Source organism: Mastigoproctus giganteus, chromosome 5 (genome assembly GCF_048544385.1).
Source record: "Mastigoproctus giganteus isolate SK-2022 chromosome 5, ASM4854438v1, whole genome shotgun sequence".
Taxonomy (NCBI): domain Eukaryota; kingdom Metazoa; phylum Arthropoda; class Arachnida; order Uropygi; family Thelyphonidae; genus Mastigoproctus; species Mastigoproctus giganteus.
This window is the reverse complement of record NC_143579.1, coordinates 82,330,627-82,353,293: the sequence shown is the minus strand read 5'-3', so window position 1 is coordinate 82,353,293 and position 22,667 is coordinate 82,330,627. Positions and strand designations below refer to the sequence as shown.

The window sequence follows — 22,667 nt, the reverse complement described above, 5'->3', positions numbered from 1 at the left end:
TCAGCTGCTTCCTTCCAATGCCTTATGAATACCATCCTGGCCGACCTGCTGGAGAAAGGGGTGCTGTGTTTTTTAGACGATATCCTGGTATACTCATGAATGGAAGAACACTTGGAACTGCTGGAAGACATCTTCCAGAGACTAGCCGAAGCAAAATTGAAGTTAAAGAGCTCGAAATGCAAATTCCTTATACCAGAAGTAGAGTATAAGGTCACGTGATATCTGAAAGGGGGATCACACCTAATGCAAAAAATACCAAAGCCATTAGCAAACTTAAACCCCCGACGAGTGTAAGAGGAGTGCGTAGATTCTTAGAGAGGGTGAACTATTACAAGAGGTTCATTAAGGATAGAGCCCAAGTGATCAAACCTCTGATAGAGCTTACTAAAAAAGGCAAGAAATTCCGGTGGACGGAAGAGGCGGAGGGGGCCTTCACTGCACTGAAACAGGTAATGATTAGTAAACCCCTATTGAGGCACCCGGATGGGGGATAACCTTTTCTTTTGGCATGTGATGAGTCGGGAGAGTACATTGTGGCTGTTCTGGAACAAGGAGAAGGGGTGACCATAGCCTACTGTAGCCGGCCTCTGAACCTTCACGAGAAAAACTATTCCACTGTAGAGCGAGAGGCACTGGCCATAGTCTTTGTTTTGGAACAATTCAAATTCCTAGTTTATGGCAGGAAGACTGTAGTCTTGTCTGACCACCAACCTCTACAAATCCTGAGGAACATTAAGGACAAGAATAGTAGGTTGATTAGATGGAGCCTGCAAGTGCAGGAATATGACATAGAAGTGTGCTACATCCCGGGAAGAACAAACACTGTAGCTGAATATTTTAGTAGGGCCCATTATGAGACAAGCAATGTGGAAGCAGACTCAAGGGGCGTTAGTGAGGTGATAGAAGCATGTGTAGCTACTGCAGGGGACACGGAACTGATGGGGAGGAAAGGGAAATAAGAAAGGCTCAGGAAATAGATCCGGAATGCAGTGGCATTATGCTAGGCCTAAAGAAGAGATCTGAAGCCAACCAAGCTCACAGAAGGGGTATGCATTGAATAATAAGGGGATCTTACTGTGGGAAAACAGAGATGAAAGGTGGGGCAAGGACCAGGAGAAGGCGGTCTTACCAAAGGAAATGCGCCCCGAGATATTAAAAGTCTTTCATGCTAGCAGAATAGCTGGGTACATGGGGGTTCAATAAAACGTTGCAGAGGATCAGGGAGCGGTATACATGGAAAGGGATGAGTAAGGACATATAAACGGTTTGTAAGACCTGCCATGAATGCCAGATGAGGGCCACTCATCTAGGTAAAGCCCCTATGCAAAAACACCTAGATCCAGGACGGCCTTTTGAGGCAATTGCACTAGACATTGTAGGCCCCTTTACCAACAACACCAAGGAGAAATAGGTACATCCTATCTGTGATAGACATGTTTACTGGATACCCTGAGGCCTTCCATTTAAAGGACTGATTGGCTTCAGCTATAGCAGAAGCCTATCTGAAAGGAGTGTAGGTATGGATGCAGCAAGTATATGTTGACGGACAATCGTGCAAACTTCCAGTCCGAGTTAATGATGCAAATATGTGAGATGCTGCAGGTAAAAAAAACTCAACACTGTACCATACAGACCCGAATCAAACGGGTTATTTGAGTGGTTTAACCGGACATTGAAGGGTGTGCTCTCTCACATTTCGGACTATTCCACTAAGGATTGGGGCAAGAAATTGCCCTACACCTTGTATGCGATACGGACCTGCGTCCATAAGAATGTAAAGAACACTCCGGTCTACCTGTTGATGGGTTTTGACCTGACGTTTCCGACTGATCTATGCCTCAGGGATAATAGGGAGGAGTTCCATGATATCACAGAGTATAAGGAGAAGATCATTAGTAATTTTGAGGAAGCACACTTAGATGCAAGGAAGGTGAGTTTGGAGGCAAGCAAAAAGAACAGGACACGTCTAAATATGAGCAGGAAATACAAGACGCTGGAAGTAGGAGATTGGGTTGTGCGGAAGAACCACGGGAAAAGGAGGGGAAAATGGAATACCCTATCCATAGGGCCCTTCCGGATAATAGAAAAACTGTCCCCTGTTAATTATAGGATAAAGCTAACTCGACCACCGTACACAGAGTGGAGAATGAGAACCATCTGAGACAATACCACCTAAGGGGAGGAGAATACATGAATGACTTGCCGCCCAAGGATCTCAGAATGGGGAAGACGCAGGCAACACCCCGTCAAGCCACAGATGAGAGTAGTGGTGAGACTCACACGAGCCAAGGAGAGATGCTGAGAAAAAGAAAAAGAGTGGATTACCAAGGACTACATAGAGGTAAATATTGTGTAAGGGGGCGAGTAAGGAAGTTAGAGGGTGTTCAGAGACAGATCAAAAATGGGAGGTAGGGTGTTGTTAAAAGTAGGCCAGGGCAGTAGGCTCTCTATCAAGAACCTGTAGAAAATTCATATACGGGATATGAATTTTAAAAGGGGCAGTAAGGATTGTAAGGACCTATCCTCACAACTGTTATTAATAATGGGTGTTATTGATATTGGAAAATTAGTGATTTTTAAGAAATATTAATTGTGCTTGTTTTACCTATTACCTTTAAGTAAGAGGAAGATTAACGTAGCAACGGGGGAGGGGGTAGGAGGCAGACATCAGCACATGGATGACTGGATCCAGGGTATCCTAGCAGAATGTTGCCCAAAGCATGACACCACCACCGGCTTGTTTTCGTCCCACTGTGCATCCAGGCGCCATCACTTCCCCGGGTAAATGATGCACACATACCCAGCCATCCACCTGGTGCAACAGGAAACGTGATTCTTCGGACCAGACGGCCTTCTTCCAATCACTCAAGGTCCAGTTTTGATGCTTGTGTGTCTGTTGTAGGCACTGTTGCCGGTGAAATGTGGTTAGCATGGGCACTCGGAGTGGCCTGCGGCTACGCAGCCCCATTTTCAGCACGGTTCGATGTACTGTGTGTGTTGTGACAATTACTCCCATCATCAACATTCCAATTACCAGCTAGTTGCACCACAGTCACTCTTCTGTTGCCACTTACTATCTGGGAGAGCCTTCACTCACCTCGAGCATCGATAGTAGTGGTCATCCAACACCTCGCCGGCAGTTCAAGAGTTTTCCCTCCTCGGACCACTTTCGGTAGGTACTAACCACGGCTGACCGTGAACACCCCACCAGCCGTGCCATTTCAGATATGCTCCGACCCAGTCATCTGGCCATTACAATTTGGCCTTTGTCAAACTCGCTTAAGCCCGCTGCCTTTCCCATCTGAAGAACAAGAGTAACACTGATTAACAGAGCTCAGTATCAGGTGTTTTTTATACCATGTTCCGACCCGCACACGCATCAGTTGCTTCGATTTGCATAACGACTCACTGGTCATAATGTGTTGGTTCATCGGTGTAATTGTAATAATGAAATTTATTTGAAAATCACACTGTTTCATCAAAATATGCAGTGATTTTTTGGGAAACCCTGTATAAAGAATCACAGGTCAATTATCTGCAGCCTATAAGCTCCTGGACAATTGGGGACCATGAGATCCCATCCCAAGTCCTTATTATCATGGCCTGTTCTGTTGCTACTTCTTTTATGGTCCTTTGTTAACCATTAGTCTCTATCTCTGCTGCTAACCTTATTACCTATTGTGTTTATTAATTTTTATACTTTCATATTATTACATAAATTTGGATTTTGACCATGTCCACTACTGAGGACCCTCAGAAAACAATCAAAATGTCAGTACCATAAAACTATTTTATACCTTAAAACTATGTAATAGTGTTTGCCATATAGTGCAAGGAAGCCACAGGCTTTTTCTGCAGTGGCAAAAAAAAAAAAAACCAAGTAGATGAGAAAACAAATTACACACTTCCCTCCTCACCTGTGTGAGGAGGGAAGCATGTAATTCGTCCACTTAACCTTTGAATTTACCTCAAACTATCCACTTGACCTTCAAATTTATTCAAACAGTCAGCCTCGACCACCTGTGAGGGCAACTTGTTCCAACAATCAATGACTTGCTTGTTGTTATGGGAGTTTAAATCTGCATAAGCCACTATGGCTATAAATGCGCCTATTCATTTTTTATATAGAAAAATGAAAAATTTTCATAAGATCAGAAAAGATTAAAAAGTCTCAATGACTTACTACCTAAAAGAAAACTTCCTACAATCTAATCTCTACCTCAAACCCTCTAATTTTAATTTATGACTCATAGTTTTGGAATTCTTTAGAACAGTGAAAATTCCACCTTCATGCATGTTACTTTTTTTCTTTTTTTTTTTGTTAGTTGTTGGCACATCAGCTTCTGTGGCCATAATGCACCTCACAAAGGTTTTGCATTTTTACTCTGATCCAAGCCCAAGGCGGGATTCGAACTCACAACCTTTGGGTTGCCAGCCAGGCACTTTACCTACCTGGCTAGCCTGGTCAGCAATGCATGTTACTAATCCCTCTTAGAGCCTTATAAACCTCAATCAGGTCACCTCAGACATGCCTTGGTTTCCAAGATCTGTAGCCCACATAATAGGAGACTTTCCTCATACAGTCGTCCTTTCGCTGATCTCACCATTTGAATTGCCCATCTTTGAACCCTTTCAAGAAGCTCAATATCTTTTTTTCAGATGAGGTCTCCATACTAGAACACAGTATTCCAAATATGGTCTTATAATTGCCTTACACCAGTGGGATTATGACCATAACATTTCACAAATCATCAATAGGACACCATGGGCTTTCCTGGCTGCCTGTTTTTCCTCCTTCCTCCTTCACTGTTTTTAATTCATCACCACCAAGTGTATAATTTATTTGGGGATTGCTATTCCCCAAGTATAAGACCTTGCATTTAGTAGCATTAAAGCACAGCTTCTCTGACCATCTTTGAAGTCCATTCTAGTTATCCTGAAGGAGCACTCTGCTTGACATCAATCATTAACGACCAGGGGCAGCTCATTGGTAGACACTGCAGAACTGCAGCACCCCCAGTTTTTAAATCTAAATATACCGTCAATGGAGTTATATGAAATTTTGTGCAGAACAATGCAATGCAAGGAATATTTTTATTAACAGGTCCCACATATAGTATACTCATCCTCTATTTCCAATAATATTTCAATAATAAACGAATAAAAACACGAAATCGTTTTCAACTTTGAAGTTTAACCGTAGGTGGAACTGTGCGCTACACAGTTCCGCATTTTGGCCCCAGTGGTTGAGTCAATGCCTAGTTGGCAGGTTGCCAATGTGCATTTTTTAGAGGAGATAAAACGAGTCAAAGGAACTGCAGAGTGAGCAGTGCCGATTTGAACAGTGAACCAAACTTGAATGAAAAAGTTATTCATCTATTTTCAACAAATAAAAACTGAATAATGGATTTTATTTTAAATAAAATTTCGAGGTTACCCAAGTCTGTTAATGGTAATTGTCCAGTTAATGCAGTGGTTTTCAACCGGGGTGACGAGGCACACTAGGGTGCCATGTAATTTCTGTTTAAGTTACTTAAAGTTATTATTATTATTTTTTTATTTTTTTTATTTTTTTTTTTTTTTTTTTTTTTTTTTTTTTTTGAAATTTATACATTTATTTCATTATAAAAAGGTGTACGGTATCCATTGTGTCATCGTATCTTTTTAATTTTGTGGTGAACTATAATTGATCTTTATTTAGTACCTCTATATAAAGAATAAAATGATTATATAGGTATATATTAAAAGGTCAAAATCCACTGTGTCAGGTATTTCTTTGGCCTAGGGGTGCCATGAAAAAATTACTGGGACACTAAGGGTGCCGTGAACCAAGAAAGTTTTGGAACCTCTGAGTTAAATGTTTTCTAGTATTTTTAACTTGCTTATTATTATTACCATCTATGTCTACATGTCTTATAACCAAGGCAATTTAATGTAGCATCAGTTTGAGAACTACACAATGTAGTTTGAGAACTACATTGTGTAGTTCTCAAACTGATGACTCCTTTTCAAAAATTTAAACAATACTTAGCTGTCTTAGCTAAATAATTAAAATATAGTAAACTCTCAACAACTTGAACATCAGTAAGTCAAATTCCTCAATATCTCAAACTGCAATAATAACTCGGGTTAAAACTACCATAGAATAATCTTTTAAAATTCTTGATAACTCAATATGAATTTGATGCTGTTCCCAATACCTCAATGTCTTTGTGATTCCATCTCATAAAATTAGGTTAACATAAAATGTTTCTGTGAAAGTTAAATCCAAGAAGTGGGCAAGAAGCATATCAATGGGACCTTCATAACACCAAATTGCAAGTCTGGCATGGAATATACTTACAGCTGCAGCAATTCTGCCAGTTTAGAAGAAACTGCTTTGGAGCAATCATGCACAGTGCTAAAAGCTTCAGCACTGTGCAGGATGGTCCCAAATAAAAAACTATAGACTCATCAATCCCTCTATATAGCTATTCAGACTGTAGAGAATTCACATACACATCACAAGTTGTACAGAACTGTATTCAAGGTGCGGAGGATGGGAATACAAATTTGATAGATAAAACAATGTATCAATAAGGCCAACCATATTTCTGCAGTTTTATTTTAAATAAAAATGCAGCAAAATTTTCAATAAATCAAATTGTTTTTTTGTTTCCCTTCAACTTTGAATTATCAAATTTACTGTACTGTATGTTTATTTATATTAATCTTTACTTATAAAATTTTACTTGGATAAACAATTATTCTATCCAAATTATGCATAAAATATCTCTGTACCTAGAAAAAAATAAAATATCTGAAATATATATAGAATAAAATATCTGTATACCTGGTGGAGATTTTTTCATGCAGAAAGCAGCTAATTCACAATCTTCTGGATCCTCAGCCAATTCATTAATATCAAAGTAATCTACAGCAGCAGGAGATTTAACATTCCACTCTGCAAAAATTTATTACTTATAAACAGAGCTAATATATTCCACAGATTTAATATTCAAATGCACACTAAAAAAAAAAAAAAAAAAATCAAGTTTTGTTGGTACAAGAGTGGAAGCTTGGCACCAAGTACCAAGGTTGATGCTTCTGACAGGATAGGCCTAAATGTTTATTTTATAGTAATCTCAGATAACTATTGCACTTATTTTTAATATTATTATTCAATTTATTTTATTTTATTTTTAATAGTTTTACTAAAACATCCATCCCTCAAAATTATAAATTAGCATTTTCAAAATTGTAAAAAAAAATAAGCATTTCTATGTCATCCTTGTGTTTTTGTTGCTGTCAAGGTTTAAATTGCTTAGTAAATGCAATAGTCTTATGGTTACAACAGAACAAACGTCATCTTAAAAATAAAAATTGAAGACAGAACACTATTTTTCTGTATGAAACAGTTTAGTTTGTTTTTTTACAGTTTTCAAGCATGCGATACCCATCTGGTACAATAGTTGCAGTTGTCTCTCGATAATCCTCGTGTTACATGACTGGGAAAATATGCTGACGTCATCGGCATAGAGTGCACTGTTTACAGTTGGAGGAAGTTGTTCAGCAATGCAGTTTGCTTTAATGGCAAAAAGCCATAACACAAAATAATCCTTGCAGTACACCCTGCTCTTGGCAGAAGGATGGAGAGATGACGAATCCTATTCAAACTACCAAAAAAACGATAAGATAAAAAAAAAAAAGTTCTTAATAAAAAATAGGAATGTAACCTCTTAGAGCAAAGTTATAAAGAACTTTTCAAACACCAAATCTCCAAGTTGTATCATATGCTTTTCCATATCAAAGAAGATGAACACCAGGTACTCTCCTTTTAGGAAAGCATCTCAAATAGATGTTTCCATTCTAATTAAGTAGTCCAAAGTGGACTTGTTCCTTTGGAAGCTGCATTGAATGTAGGAGAGAATTGAATGAGGGCGCTGACTCTATTTAAAAGTTACAGCTGACAGTTACAGGCTCCGCAAAAACGATAAGTGTTTGCCTTTTATTTACATGATTATTGTTTTATATTGTACTTAATACGTAGTCATATAGTTATAGTTACGCTGGTTATTTTTTATTTTAATTTAGATAAAGAGTTTTTGTGGATTTTACTTACGATAGGTAAAACCGTTATTTTTGTTCGATTTTTGTAGCCATTGTTTTTGTATATAGGGAATTCAAAGTTTTTGTAGGGAATTCAAATTTTTTAATTGAGGTAGCTCTAACGCATAATTATATAGTAATACGCTTCACTGTTTCTATTTCATAGTTTCTATTCAAATACTACTGACATTTAATTTATTGATTTTATTAATTTAAACTACCATGCCCCGAACTAGAGCAGCAAAGCAACGGGCACAAAGTGGCAGGAGTGTTGTGACTCGGGGGAGAACTGAGGGGGGGCGATTCTCCAACGCGTCACAGCCTAAAAAAAATGTGCAACTTGTGAAATGTTTGCCGAACTCTCTGGAACGGAACATGATATTGCCATGGGGGATGTCTTTGTGTGTGCGCGATGTAAGGAAATCAGGTGACAACTCAGCGTTGTTATGGGCCTATATGAGAGTTTGAAGGACAGGGTGGATGCCCTCGAAGGAAATAAATTGAGGGGCCCATCAAGCTCTCAGCTGCCCACATCAACGCCAGAGCTTGCACTTGGTCATCACGCAACACAGCGGCAACCCCCAAGGCAGAATGCGCTGGTCCCACAGGAACTATTAGTTGTTGGTGACTCTATTGTCAGGGAAACGGGGAACATGCTATGTAAAAAGGATAGGTGGAACAGGACCAGGGTATGTCTGCCAGGGGCAAAGGTTGATGACGTTGTAGAGCGGATATCATCTTTCAAGGGCACAAAAGGTGATATAGTTGTACACGTTGGCACTAATGATATTAAGAGTAGGAGACCGGCAGAATTACTCAACAAGTACAGGTCACTGTTGAAAAAAAGCCGAGAATTAGGGTTGAATTTGAAAGTGTCTGCAATTCTGCCCAGACACGATAGGAGGGAGTATATGATGAGAGCCTTGTCGATCAATTCGGCCCTGGAAAGATTGTGCAAGGCTCAAGGGGTAGAATTTTTTTCAGCCTGGACTGTACTTGTTAACAGGAGAGATTGCTTCTACAGGGATGGGATACACTTAAATAGAAAGGGTGCAAGAATATTTGCTGATGCTATCGAGGCAGTGTTAGGTGGGTCGGAAAACTGCTAGCTTGGGGGGGGATACAAAGACTAATAGTTTAACAGTAACCGCAGGCAGAGGTGAAGGTGATTCTTGCACAACTTCTATTAGAATAAGAAGCGACCTGGAGCGAGGGGTGTTGGGGGTTTCAGGGACGGATGGCAGTCATCCTGGAATAGTTGGGTATATGGGATGTGTTAGGGTAACAAGGAATAGGCATAGGAGCATGTATGCTTGCATGTATACCAATGCTAGAAGTATAGTAAATAAATTTGATGAATTTGAAGTGTTGGTCAAGACATCAAAGGCGGATATTGTTGGGATAGCAGAGACGTGGTGTCACAAAGATATAAGGAATGCAGAACTGGAATTTGGGGAGTACAATGTGTACAGAAAGGATAGACAGGACAGAAAGGGAGGAGGTGTTATGCTGTTAATTAAGAAAAACATAAAATCAAAAGAAGTGCATCCAGTTGATATAGATGGACAGTGCACTGTTGAGTCAGTTTGGTGTGACATAAGCACTGCAAAAGCAAAGATAAGAGTAGGAGTGTGTTATAGGCCTAATGACTCGAATGAGTACAATGAACAATTGTACAGAGAAATAGAGTGGGCCAGTAAATCAGAATGTCTTATAATGGGGGATTTTAACTTCCCAGATATTGACTGGAACTTGTGGGTTGGTCACTCACACACTAGTCAGACTTTTGTGGATTTATTGGATGATTGTTTTCTGCAGCAGCATGTTCGAGAGGCAACCAGAGAAAGTAATACTCTTGATCTGGTTATCAGCAGTGATCATTCATGTATTAAGAATTTGCAGATAAAGGAACCACTAGGTGGCAGTGATCACAGTGTGCTGAAGTGGGATTTACTCAAAGAGGTAACTACCGTCAAGGGTAAAGGAAAGGGTTTTTGCTTCCGTAAAGGGGAGTACAGTGGTCTCAGACAGTTTTTAAATTCTGTACAGTGGGATCGACTGACGACGTTACAAACAGTAAATTCTAAGTGGGAAGCATTCAAGGAATTAATCGTGGAAGCTACTAGACTTTTCATACCGATGAAGAAATATTGTTCAAGGTTTAGGCCTAAATGGTTATCAAATGAACTAATGAGACTCGTGACAGAGAAGAAAAATGCATGGGATGCATATAAATTATCAGGCGACGCAGAAGCCTGTAGCAGATATAAGCTAGTCTGTAATCAGGTCACAAAGGAGGTTCGGCAGGCAAAGGCGGATTACGAGAAATCTTTGGCAAAAGATGCTAAGAAAAACAGCAAGGATTTCTTTACTTATATAAACTCTAAAAGGAAGGGGCTGAATATGATTGGTCCACTTGACATCGATGGTTCGACTGTTGATGATCCTGCTCAGATAGCAAACAAACTGAATGAGTATTTTGCATCTACATTCACACGTGAGGAATCATTACAGTTTGAAAATGGAAGAAGGTTATCAAATTGTAGCAGTGTGCTTAATGATTTTGTAATAACTGAGAGCAAAGTGGAGGAGAAATTGTTGAAGTTAAACATAAGAAAGGCACCTGGGGCGGATGGGATCTATCCAGTTATATTAAAGGAGGCGGCAAAGCAACTAAGCAAACCCTTAGCCATAATTATGAGAGCATCCTTGGATTCAGGGGAGGTTCCCACGGACTGGAGATGTGCAAATGTATCCCCAATTCACAAAGGAGGTTCGAAGGGTGACACGAATAATTACAGACCAGTTAGTTTAACTTCTGTTCCGGGTAAAATAATGGAGTCACTGGTTAAAGATGCATTGCAGGATCATCTAGACAAGACTGCAGCAATAATTCAGACACAGCATGGGTTTGTTAAGGGAAAGTCTTGTCTGACAAATTTGATTGGTTATTATGATGTGGTCACAAAGGAACTGGATGCAAAAAATAATTTTGATATCATATACTTGGATTTCAGGAAAGCTTTTGACACTGTTGCGCATGGAAGACTACTGTACAAATTGGAGCAGAATGGTATTAAGGGTAAGTTGCTACAATGGATAAAAGGATGGTTAAGTGAGAGAAGACAGAGGGTGGTAATCAATGGGTGCTACTCTTCGTGGACTAATGTTATTAGTGGAGTCCCACAGGGTTCGGTGTTGGGTCCACTGTTGTTTTGTATATTTATCAATGATATTGATGAAGGTATATCAGGCTTAATGTCAAAGTTTGCAGATGACACGAAGGTTGGCAGGGTTGTTAATGACAGTAATGGCAGTGTGCTACTGCAACAGGATCTAGATAATTTGGGCAGATGGGCTAAGAAGTGGCAACTGAAGTTTAACCTTGACAAATGCAAAGTACTGCATATGGGTAGAAGTAACCCCAGAGAAACGTACCAACTGTGTGGTACTACACTTAAGGTGGTAGAAAATGAAAAAGACCTGGGAGTAATTGTGCAGTCAGATATGAAGTTTTCTGAGCAATGTAGACAGGCTGCTAGGGCAGGTCATGGGGTTTTGTCAATGATATATAGGAATTTTGCTAGCAGGGAAAAGGAGGTGATTGTCCCTCTGTATAAGGCAATGGTCAGGCCACGCCTTGAGTACTGCGTACAGGTCTGGAGGCCTCATTTTAGGAAGGATGTAGATTTGCTTGAGCGTGTACAGAGAAGAGCAACACGATTGGTGAGGGGAATGAAGGGATCCTCTTACCAAGAGAGGCTTAAGTTCTGCAAATTGCAGTGGCTGGAGACTAGGCACCTGCGCGGTGATCTGATTGAGGTCTATAAGGCCTTGAATGGGTTGAGCACGCTGAATTCTGATGGGATCCTCCCACTTGTTCAGAATACAAACCTACGGGGACTTAAGTTCAAATTAAGAAAGGATAGATGTAGAATAGATGTGCGGAAATTTGCCTTTAGCCAGCGGGTGATTAATTGCTGGAACAAACTTCCATCTGTCGTTGTGGAAGTTGATAGGTTAAATAAATTTAAGGAGGAACTGGACAGGCAATTGGAGGGTATGGTGTGATTTTTTTTTTTTTTTTTTTTTGGCTGATGCTGCATAAGCTCCTACACTTGCTTTCTTGCATCAAGTGCCACTACTACTACTACTACTACTACTAACACTGACTATTCTCCTCTGGTATAGGAATATCAGGAGGTCCATGAATTTAATTTTGGTAAAAAGTGGTTAATCATTTGACAATGGATGGATGTCATCTGTTCCAATAGCACTTGCTTCATAAGGGTTAGAACAGATTTCAGGCCCATGTATGGTAAATGGTCAATTATGTCAGTAAATACTCTTACATAAAATTAAGCCTGTTTCTCGGTGTTGTGTTTAAGGGCAGGAACTCTGAGTAGTAAGATGATGTTGCTGAGATATTAGAAAATGTTTCCCCAATAACATTGGCTACTGCATTTGGGTATTCAGTAATGCATTCATTATATTCTAGGACTTATGAAGAATATGTTGTGTATTTTCCTTCCATTTTTGGGATTTTGTCCCAGACCACCTTATAGTTGGTCGCCTGGGTAACAGAAGAAGTAAAACGGATCCACTTTCTTTTGATTCTGATGTTCGATATATAACATACTTCGGTGTGCACATGTTTAAAGGACATGAAATTAGCTGTGGTGGGAAATCGTTGGAATATCCCCAGGCTTTGTTTTGTGCTTTTTTTTTGCCACAGTGCATACTGAATTCCATCATGGTTTGGGAAATGGTGAGAACCAGATAGATGTTTTTGGAATTGTAGCTGCAGATTGATTCTTTCTGTGATGTATATGGCTCCATCAATAATAGGCTCCTGACTGACTGCAGTGATGCTAAATTTTGCACAGGTGTTGGAAGGCATTCAAGTGAGCCTGATCAATCTTCCACTAGGATAGCCTAAAAGGAAAACAGTCTCCTGCTACATAAGCAGATTATCATAGGGAAGTGATCATTTCCATACAGATTCAACTCTGCCCCCCCCACCCAAATAAGTGAAGAGAGGAGGATAGAAAGATCAATAGTAGAAAATGTAAGAAGAAGAGGGTGTTGTTCTCACACTTAAAAATGGGACAAGTCACTGTCAGTGAGCACATGCTCTGTGACTTGTTCCCTTCCATTGATGTTGGCACTACCCCCACAGGGTAGTAATATTATTTGCCATATAAAGCCACAGGCTTCCGTGCATTATATCAGGATGCACTGGCAAAAAAAAAAAAGGTAGATAAGAAAAAATATAAATTATGTACTTCCCTTCTCACATAGGTAACTATCCAGTTGACCTTTGAAATTCAGACTGTCAGCCTCAACTATCTATGAGGGCAACTTGTTCCAACAATCAATAATTCACTGGCTAAAAGAAAACTCAATCTCTGTAGTTTGAATTTATGGCCCCTAGGTCTGGAATTCTTTATAACAATGAGAATTAGAATTCCACCTTCATTTATTTTACTAATCCCTCTCAGAGCCTTATTAACCTCAATCAGGTTGCTTTACGGAAAAGTAGCCCCTCGCATCTCGCCCCTGGCACATTTCACTCCCAGTAGATAATGAGTAGGTTACAAAAATGTAAATACAGTCAATTCTCGATAACTCGAATTTTTATTGAAGTCCCAGATCCTTTAGTGGAGATTCAATGTTAAACTCTCTCGATTACTCAAACTGAACTTCTGATAACTCTAACTTTTCCGAACAAATTTTCAAAATTGCATTCGTATACAAATTGTCACATAGCCTTTAAACTAATTTCTCCCCTTTTGTATGTCTTCAGGGTTCTCTTTCCATTGTGAAAGGATTAACTGGAACTGTTAATCCTTTCACAATGGAAAGAATACATACTCGACAAGGGCGATAGTCACGTGGTTAGTGACGGACATGGGGGGGAGGGAACAGTGACTAATCTTATAGGAGTCTTTTCAGTAACAAGTGAATCTTGTTCTGATTTGTCTAAATTCAAACAATAAAAGTTCCTGCATCTGGCTCTCCTCACATTTCCTGGCACAGTGGACAGCACATGTTTGCTGTTTTCGCTGCCTCATTATCAGTGGTGCATCGCGTGAACAAGCTGAGCGTCACAGGCAGTGCAATATCTGCATATTATTTTTGCATCTTGATTGATTAATCCTGTGTGTACAATGGCAAAATGTGTTTCGTCAATAAGAGGCAAAAGAAAATTGGTAGATGATGACAACCACATTTACGTGTTTTCAAAGAGAACTCTAGATCAAAAACATGGAACCTGGGTTTGTGATAAACGTTCCGCCTGCAAAGGGCGTGTTTGGAAGGCCCAGTTGTGAAAGTCTTAACTAAACATAACCATGCAGCTCAATGTGCATTCTGCAAGGTCAGAGGCATTGCAATTGATTGGTCAAATACGGCAACATGCAACAACCACGAACGAACGGCCACAGCAAATTGTTGCATCAGTAATTGCAAAGGCTCATGCCAATGTCATGGCATTACTTCCTAAAAAGGATTCACTTAAACGAAGTACCATTGTTGCATCGTCATGTTCAATGCAACAATGGTACTCCTGCTTTACCGAGCAATCTCCAGGACCTAGTAATTCCACAAAATTATCAAGAAATTATTATCGATGGCAGTGTACAACAGTTTTTGATGTATGATTCTCAGGACGAACTGCTCCCGGGTCGCATGCTTATTTTTTCCACTAGTAACAATCTTCAGTTATTGGCACGTAGCCAGGAGTGGTTTTCTGATGGAACTTTTAGCACAGTACCCACGCATTTCCAGCAGCTTTATACAATTTGTGTGGTTCAATTTAATGCAGTTATTCCAGTGGTCTACGTGCTTCTGCCAAACAAAACTCGTGCCACATATGTCAAGTTGCTTCAAGAAGTTAAAAATCTACAACCGGGTCTCCAACCCCAGCGACTTATTACAGATTTCGAACACAGTGCCATGCAAGCCTTCCAATAAGAATTTCCTGGTACTGTAAATACTGGTTGTTTTTTTCATCTTTCCCAAAGCATTTGGCGAAAGGTACAGAATGAAGGTTTAAAAGCCTGATACGAACAAGACCATGAATTTGCTCGTTGGATCCGAATGATTCCAGCATTGGCATTTATTCCTCCTACTAACGTTATTCAACCATTTGAAGATTTAGTTGAAGCTGATGACTTCCCCATTGAAGTTATAGTGATTGCAAACTACTTTGAAGATACATATATTGGAAGAAGACAGCGGAGAGGCCGGCAATTACCCATTTTTGCCATCGAATTGTGGAATGTTTACACACGAACACTGAATGATCGGCAACATACCAACAATGGCATAGAGGGGTGCCACAGGGGATTTCAGGTAACTTGTGCTACTTTATTCCCAAATATTTACTGATTCATTGATTCTTTAAAGAAACAACAAGGACTACACAATTTCGAAATTACACAACTAATTGCCGGTAATTCGGGCAATCAAAGAAACAAGAAGTATGCTGCAATTTCTGCTAGAATCAAAAGAATAGTCCAAGATTTTAAAAATCATAATGTGATTGATTACCTTAGAGGCATTGCATACAACTTCGAGTTTTAAACAATAATAATGTGCATTTATTCTATTAAAACAAAATAAATTAGAATTATTAAAAAATTAGGTGTATCATTTACATTTCTGTAGCCTACTCAATATCTACAGGAGGCAAAATGTGTCGGGGGTGAAATGTGGGAGGCGAAATATGAGGGGCCACTTTTCCGGATCCCAATCAGGTCACCTCTGAGGTGCCTGGTTGCCAAGCTCTGTAGTCCACATAACTAGAGCTTCTCCATACACGATCGTCCTGCCGATATCCTCATTCGAGTTGCCCATCTTTGGACCTTTTCAAGAAGCTCAATATGTTTTTTCAGATAACCTCCCTATCTCTACAGACGATAGGGAGGTTATAATCCCTATCTCTAATGTTCAATAAATCATCGATAATCACCATGGGCTTTCCTGGCTGCCTGTTTACACTGTTCAGAAAACTTCACATCTGCCCATACTGTAACTCCCAGATCCCATTCCTCCTCCTCCTCTGTTTTAATTCAATCCCACCAACTGTATAATTTATTTGGGGGTTGCTATTTTCCAAGTGTAGGACCTTGCATTTAGCAGCATTAAAACATAGCTGCCACTTCTCTGATGCCACATCTTTGAAGTCTGTTCAAGTCATCCTGAAATGTCCACTAAAATCCCCAAGAAGTAAGAAGGGAGGAGGGACCTGCATTACAAGATCATCAAGGTCATTCTGGTGAATGACAGTCCCAAGCGGCAAATAAACAGAACAGACTTAATAAAAACCCTATTGTAAGGCAAATTGCTATCATCTCTATGCTCATTGTAAGCAGCAGAGGTCAAAATGGGGTCTAAATGCCCACAAGAATAGCCACTTCTCCATGAGCAGGGCCATCCACAGTTCTAACCTTACAAATAATAGTAAATTTATGCATAGTATTCATTTGCCTTCAGAAAAGTCTTCTGGAAGCAAAAGCTGGCAGGTGCTAGCTTTCACAGGAATTCCTTAAGGTCTTCAGTATTTTGCAGAAATTTACAATTCCACTATAAGAATTTAGCCATTACCTGAGTTCAAGAATTTTCAGCTCCAAGAAACTAAGTTTTTGAAGAATTTTGCAGTTTTATTGACATAACTCTCATATTAAATTGTACTCTATAAGTAGCTTTATAGTCCTGGTCATGCATGTTTAGCTAGAGATTTTATAGGTTACTACTTAATATACATAGGAACCTTTGTATTGTTCAAATCTACCACGACTGTTATAGTTATAGAGTGAGTGGTAGGGGAAATTCAAATTTATTTAATTGTGGAAAATAGGTAGTGTTAAGGTTTGAATCACTTCGATTGGCATTAGTTGGATAATTTTGTTATACAGTATATTTTAATTAACTTATAACTTTCAAGCATAATGGTATAACCTAATACACATAAAGCAAACTTGGTAGCATGGTAGTATTATTTTTACATAACTGGTAATGTAACAATAACAAAATTTGAATTTTAATTATATATAATTAATAATGAAAATTCCATAGCATTACCGGTGTATGATGTTATTACTGCATTACAAATATTTGTTTAATAAAGTATTTTTAAATATACTGAATTTCAACAAAAATCATGCCTCAGACCAGAGCAGCAAAGCAGGACTCAAGCTAGTGAGAGTGCTATGACTTGAGGAGAATTGAGGGGACAGCTGTCCTCCAAATCACAACCTTATGATATGTACAGCTTGTTTGATGTTTGCAGAGCTATCAGGAATGGAACATGATATTACCAACCAGGACATCTTTGTGTGTGCTTGATGTAAGGAATGTAAGGATATTAGGCACAAACTCAGCATTGTTATGGACATTTATGACATCTTGAAGAATGGGGAGATACCCTTTACAGAATTAAATTGGAGCTCCTATCAACTCTCAGCTGCCCACATCAATGCCAGAGCTTGCACTTGATCATCAGGCAACACAGAGGCAACCAGCAAGGCCTTGGTGGTTGCTGCTGTGTTGCCTGATTATCAATATATCATAATATATTGTGCAAAAAAGGATAGGTGGAACAGGACCAGAGTATGTCTGCCAGTGGCAAAACTTCATTACATTGTAGAGTAGATACAAAATGTGATACAGCTATACTTAAGTTGCCCGGTACTTTTTAAGTACCAGTTAACATTCAAAAAAGGCTTGAATTAAGATTAAATTTAAAAATGCCTACAATTCTGCCCAGGCACAATAGTAGGAGGTATATGATGGGAGCCTCGTCAGTCATGTTGGCCCTGGAGAGATTGTGCAAGGCTCGTGGGGTAGAATTTTTTTCAGTGTGGTCAGTGCTTGTTAACAGGATAGACTGCTTCTACAGGGATAAGACACAAATAGAAATTGCGCAAGAATATTTGCTGTTGCTAGTGAGGCAGTGTTAGGTGGGTCAGAAAACTGCTAGATTGGGGGGGGGATACAAAGACTACTAGTCAGAAAACTGCTAGATTGGGGGGGGAGATGCAGAGACTAATAGAATAACAATAGCCGCAGGCAGAAGTGAAAGTGATTCTTGCACTGCTACATGCAGTGCTACATGAACAGCAGCAATGAAAGCAAAGGGGCTGGGGATTTCAAAAATTGCTGGGAGTAATTGATAGTAACAGCCTATGATAGTAAAAATAATACTATCATAGGCTGTGTTAAGGTAATTAAGAGTGAGGACAGGTGAATGAATACTTGCATGTACACCAATGCTAGGAGCATAGTAAACAAATTTGATGAATATGGAGTGCTAGTCAAGACAACAAATGGACACGTTGGAATGTTAGAGACTTGGTGTCACTCAGAATTTGAATATGGGGAGTACAATGTATACGGAAAGGACAGGCAGGATAGGAAGGGGGCAGTGCATCCAGTTGAAATGGGTGGCCAGTGCAATGCTCAGTCAATTTAGTTTGACTTGAGCACTGGGAAAGCAAAAATAAGAGTGGGAGTGTAATTATAGGCCTAATGATGCTGAAGAGTACAACTAACAACTGTACAGAGAAACAGAGGAGACCAGTAAATCATCATGTCTTATTATAGTGGATTTTAACTTTTCAAATATGTACTGGAACTTTTGGGTTGGTCACTCACAGGCTTGCAAGACTTTTGTGGATTTATTGGATGACTGTTTTCTTTAGCAATGAAATAGAGAGGCAAAAAAAGGGAATAATAAACTTGATTTGATTATCAGCGGTGATTATTAATCATAGACACTACTAGAATTTTCAAACCAACTAAAATACTCTTCAAGGTATAGTATTAAAGGGATGTCACATGAACTGATGAACTGGTGCATGGGGTGCATATAAATTATCGGGCAACACAAGGCTATAGTAGATATAAACTAGTCTTTAATCAAGTCACAAAAGAGGTCACAGACAAGCAAAGGCAGATTACAATAAATCTTTGGCAAAGGATGCAAAAAAAAACAGCAAAGACTTCTTTACTTAAATAAACTTTAGAAGAAAGGGGACGAATCAAATTGTCAACTTAATATTGATGGTTTGACTGTTGATGGCTGCTAACAAACTGAATGAGTATTTTGCATCTACAGTCACACATGAGGAATTCTGTAGGGAAATGGAGGATGGAAGCTTATTAAATTCACAGGGAGCTTAATGACTTTATAATATCTGGAGCAAAGTTGTGGAGAAATTGTTGAAGTTAAACGTAAGAAAGGCATCTGGGGTAGACGGAATCTATCCAGTTATATTAAGGGAGGCAGCAAAAGAAGTACAGTCAATCCTCGTATAACACGTGTTTACACTACATGAATTCGATCATACACAATTTATAAATAGGGGAATGATATCGTTTATAACACGAACCAAATCCGCTTATGCACGATTCGCCTTTGTGTTTACAAGAAATGGCAGTCGAATGCGGAATCACCCCAACTGAACGCAACACGATAGAATCTGAAAATGTATTTATGTTTTTTATATAAGTGAAGGGGAAACACATTTCACCATAACGTAAAACACATTTCACCACACAATTCCAGCTATTGGTATTATCACAAATGCAATTAGATCGAGTTTACTACCTGTTTATAACAGATTCCACTAACAGAAATGCAACTGGAAATTGTTTTTATTGTTTTATGGTAGTAACCCCAAGGAATGTGCTTTAGTAAAATGTGTGCTAGTGAGGTGTTAATGGTGTGTCTCTGCCTTCACGGTGTTGTTTATTCAGTTGCTATACACGCGAGCAGCTTTGTTTATGTGTATCAAGCGTGCCTCATTTTGTAATTGTGCTTTATTCCCTAAAAATAAGTAAAATACTTAAAAAGAAGCATCCTGGTGAAGACCACTTAAAAAGAAGCATCCTGGTGATTCAGAGAAAAAGAAAAGCAATATCGATAGACAGAGGCAGACTGCATCAAAAATTCTTACCCGGGGAAAATTTGTAACGGCCTCATACTAGCATTTATGTCCAAAATCACACTGGCCTCCGGCCCAGCAGGGTTTCCCTGGTAAGGCTTATAGACAGTCTGCCTCTGTCGATAGAGAAAAAAATATGAAATTGTGAAACACTTTGAGCAAAATGAAAGGCCAAGTGATATTGCATGTGCTACAGGCATAAATGAAGCAACGCCAAGAATTAGAAAGAATGCAGAGAAAATAAAAACAACTTTCAAAGCAGGAACAACTCAAAGTGAACTCATAGCAGGAACAACTCCATTAGATCACGACACAAAGAATTGGAAGAGGTGGAATGGCTGTCACCTGCTTGGATAGAAGATCAAACAAAGAACAAGTTTGCTTACAATAGAAGCAAAAGAATTAGCAATATTTTTTTACGTAATAGTCTTAATAAAATACGTAACTATTTTATTATGATTATTTATATTGTGTTTGGTAAAGTTTTGGTTACAAATGTGTGTTCAATTTTGGGTGATCGGCACCAAATCCTATTTTTCCCATAGGACCTGTTATTTTGCATTGCACAAAAGTTTCTAGGAACACAAGTATCGTACTATATGAGGACTGACTGTAAGTAAACCATTAGTCATAATCATGAGAGCATCCTTGGATTCCAAGAAATTCCTAATGGGCTGGAAATGTGCGAACTCAAAGGGTATCAAAATATAACACGAGTAATTATAGACATGTTAGTTTAACTTCTGTTCCAGCGAAAATAATGGACTCATTGGCAGGATCATCTAGAAAGGCCGCAATTATACAAATTAACAAACCCACACCAAACACAGCATGGGTTTGTTAAGTTGTTGTTTGTTGGCACATCGGCTTCTGTGGCCATAATGCACCTCTCATGGTTTTGTAATTTTTAATGTGGTCTCTTGCAATAGTAGTTCAAATTAATGCCTGACTCTATTTGGAGATTAAGTTCAATTGCATGTATGCATTTTTTTTTTTTTTTTTTTTTATATCTGATTCAATTGTATGCATTTTTTTTTTTTTTTATATACCTATTAATCTTAGGTTGTGAAAGATTTCTTGTACAGTAGACTCTCGATTTTCCGGGATAGATGGTAAAATAAAAATCCCGGATAACCGATTTCCCGGTTAATCCAAAAATACAGTAAGTCCCTGACATACGTTCCAGGACTTCTTATGTAAGTCGAGTTTTACATAACTAGGGAACTACTAATAAAATATTGCTCTTATATTCGTGATCTGCCAAAATTACAAAAACCACATAATATCCTCAGAAGAACAAAGAAAATTAGTTATATATTTTTCAATTAGTTCAATTAAAAACTTTATCTGAGGACAGCAGTGAAGTTGTTGGAGTGGCACATACGAAAAGAAAACATTAAAGGAAGAAATTGTACAGTAAAAACTAATATGTATTTCGTAGCCTTGGTTATCATAGTTGATTTCATTGGTGCCAATCACTTCACCGCTTCTCGTATTCTGTCTTTTTCCTTTATTATTGTGTTCACTGTTGACACTGACAAATCTAAATTCTGCAATACTTGTTCATGTTTGACCATTTTCAAACATCCTTATTTTAATTTTCTGATCCGAATCGATCACTTTCCTTTTTTTTTTTTTTTTTAATAGATTTACTAGTACTGCTGTCACTTATTCTCTTGGTCGGCACCATGATAACAGTCAAAATGAAATTTTATGTAAAAATTTTCACAGGGTTAAGGCTCACTATTATCACCCCATGCAAGCTCATATTTTACAAAAACACCTTTCTGGAATTCATAAAACAATAAAACAATTTGCACATTCTGGGTATTGGGCTTTCCTGTTACTGCAATTTATTATAAATGGGTAGTAAACTCGATCGCATTGCATTTACAATAATACAGATAGCTGGTATTCCTGTGGGATTTTACGTTATTATGGTGAAATGTGTGTCGCCTTCATTGAAATCTTCAGCCATATAAAAAAACCTAAATAAATTTTAAAAATCTTCTCTTCATTCCTATTTTTAGGCTTGTTATTGTTATTTGTTTTTTTTTTTGGAGAACTAGCAACTAAGACAATATTGCTCCGGGATATGCGGTGGTCATTTCCTGACCTTTCCGCATCCTCCGTATTTGGTGGTAACGGGTCCAAACCCCAGTCTAATCAAGAAGCGTGTGCTACGCACTGCTGCTCCTTACCACCTGGTTACGGAGGCACCTATTTTTAAGCTTGTGACTCCATATTTCGCCTGTGCAATTTGTGCAGGCCGTGATCGTCTTTATTGATTGCTTACTAATATTATTCTGTTTTAAATTTTACAATCCTACAAAAGTAAAAAAAATTAACATAAGTTCAAAATTATGTAAGTCAGAGACTTACTACTAGATCCAATAATGTTCAGCAACCTACATAAAAAATATGGCGATAGAAAAAAAAACAACTTACAACGCACTACTTGTGTGTCCAATACGATGCTTCCCTTTTTTTTTTTATGTCGATTCTTCCCATTATTTTTTACGATGTCGTGTATGGTTTGGTCACCAACATTATAATGGTTCATTGTAGATTTAATGGATGCACTGTTTTCAAACTTTTGAATAATTTCAAGTTTTTGTTTAATTGAAA

The 22,667-nt window shown here is 38.7% G+C and overlaps 1 protein-coding gene across 1 annotated transcript in view; it reads right to left on the bottom strand.

The window, feature by feature from the left end:
- LOC150085526 (transcription initiation factor TFIID subunit 1-like) overlaps nucleotides 1-22,667 on the bottom strand; it is a 700,666-nt gene that overhangs the window by 615,807 nt on the left and 62,192 nt on the right. Inside the window, 1 exon segment of the mRNA XM_090374589.1 lies at nucleotides 6,833-6,943. Coding sequence (XP_090230715.1) covers nucleotides 6,833-6,943 — 111 coding nt within the window.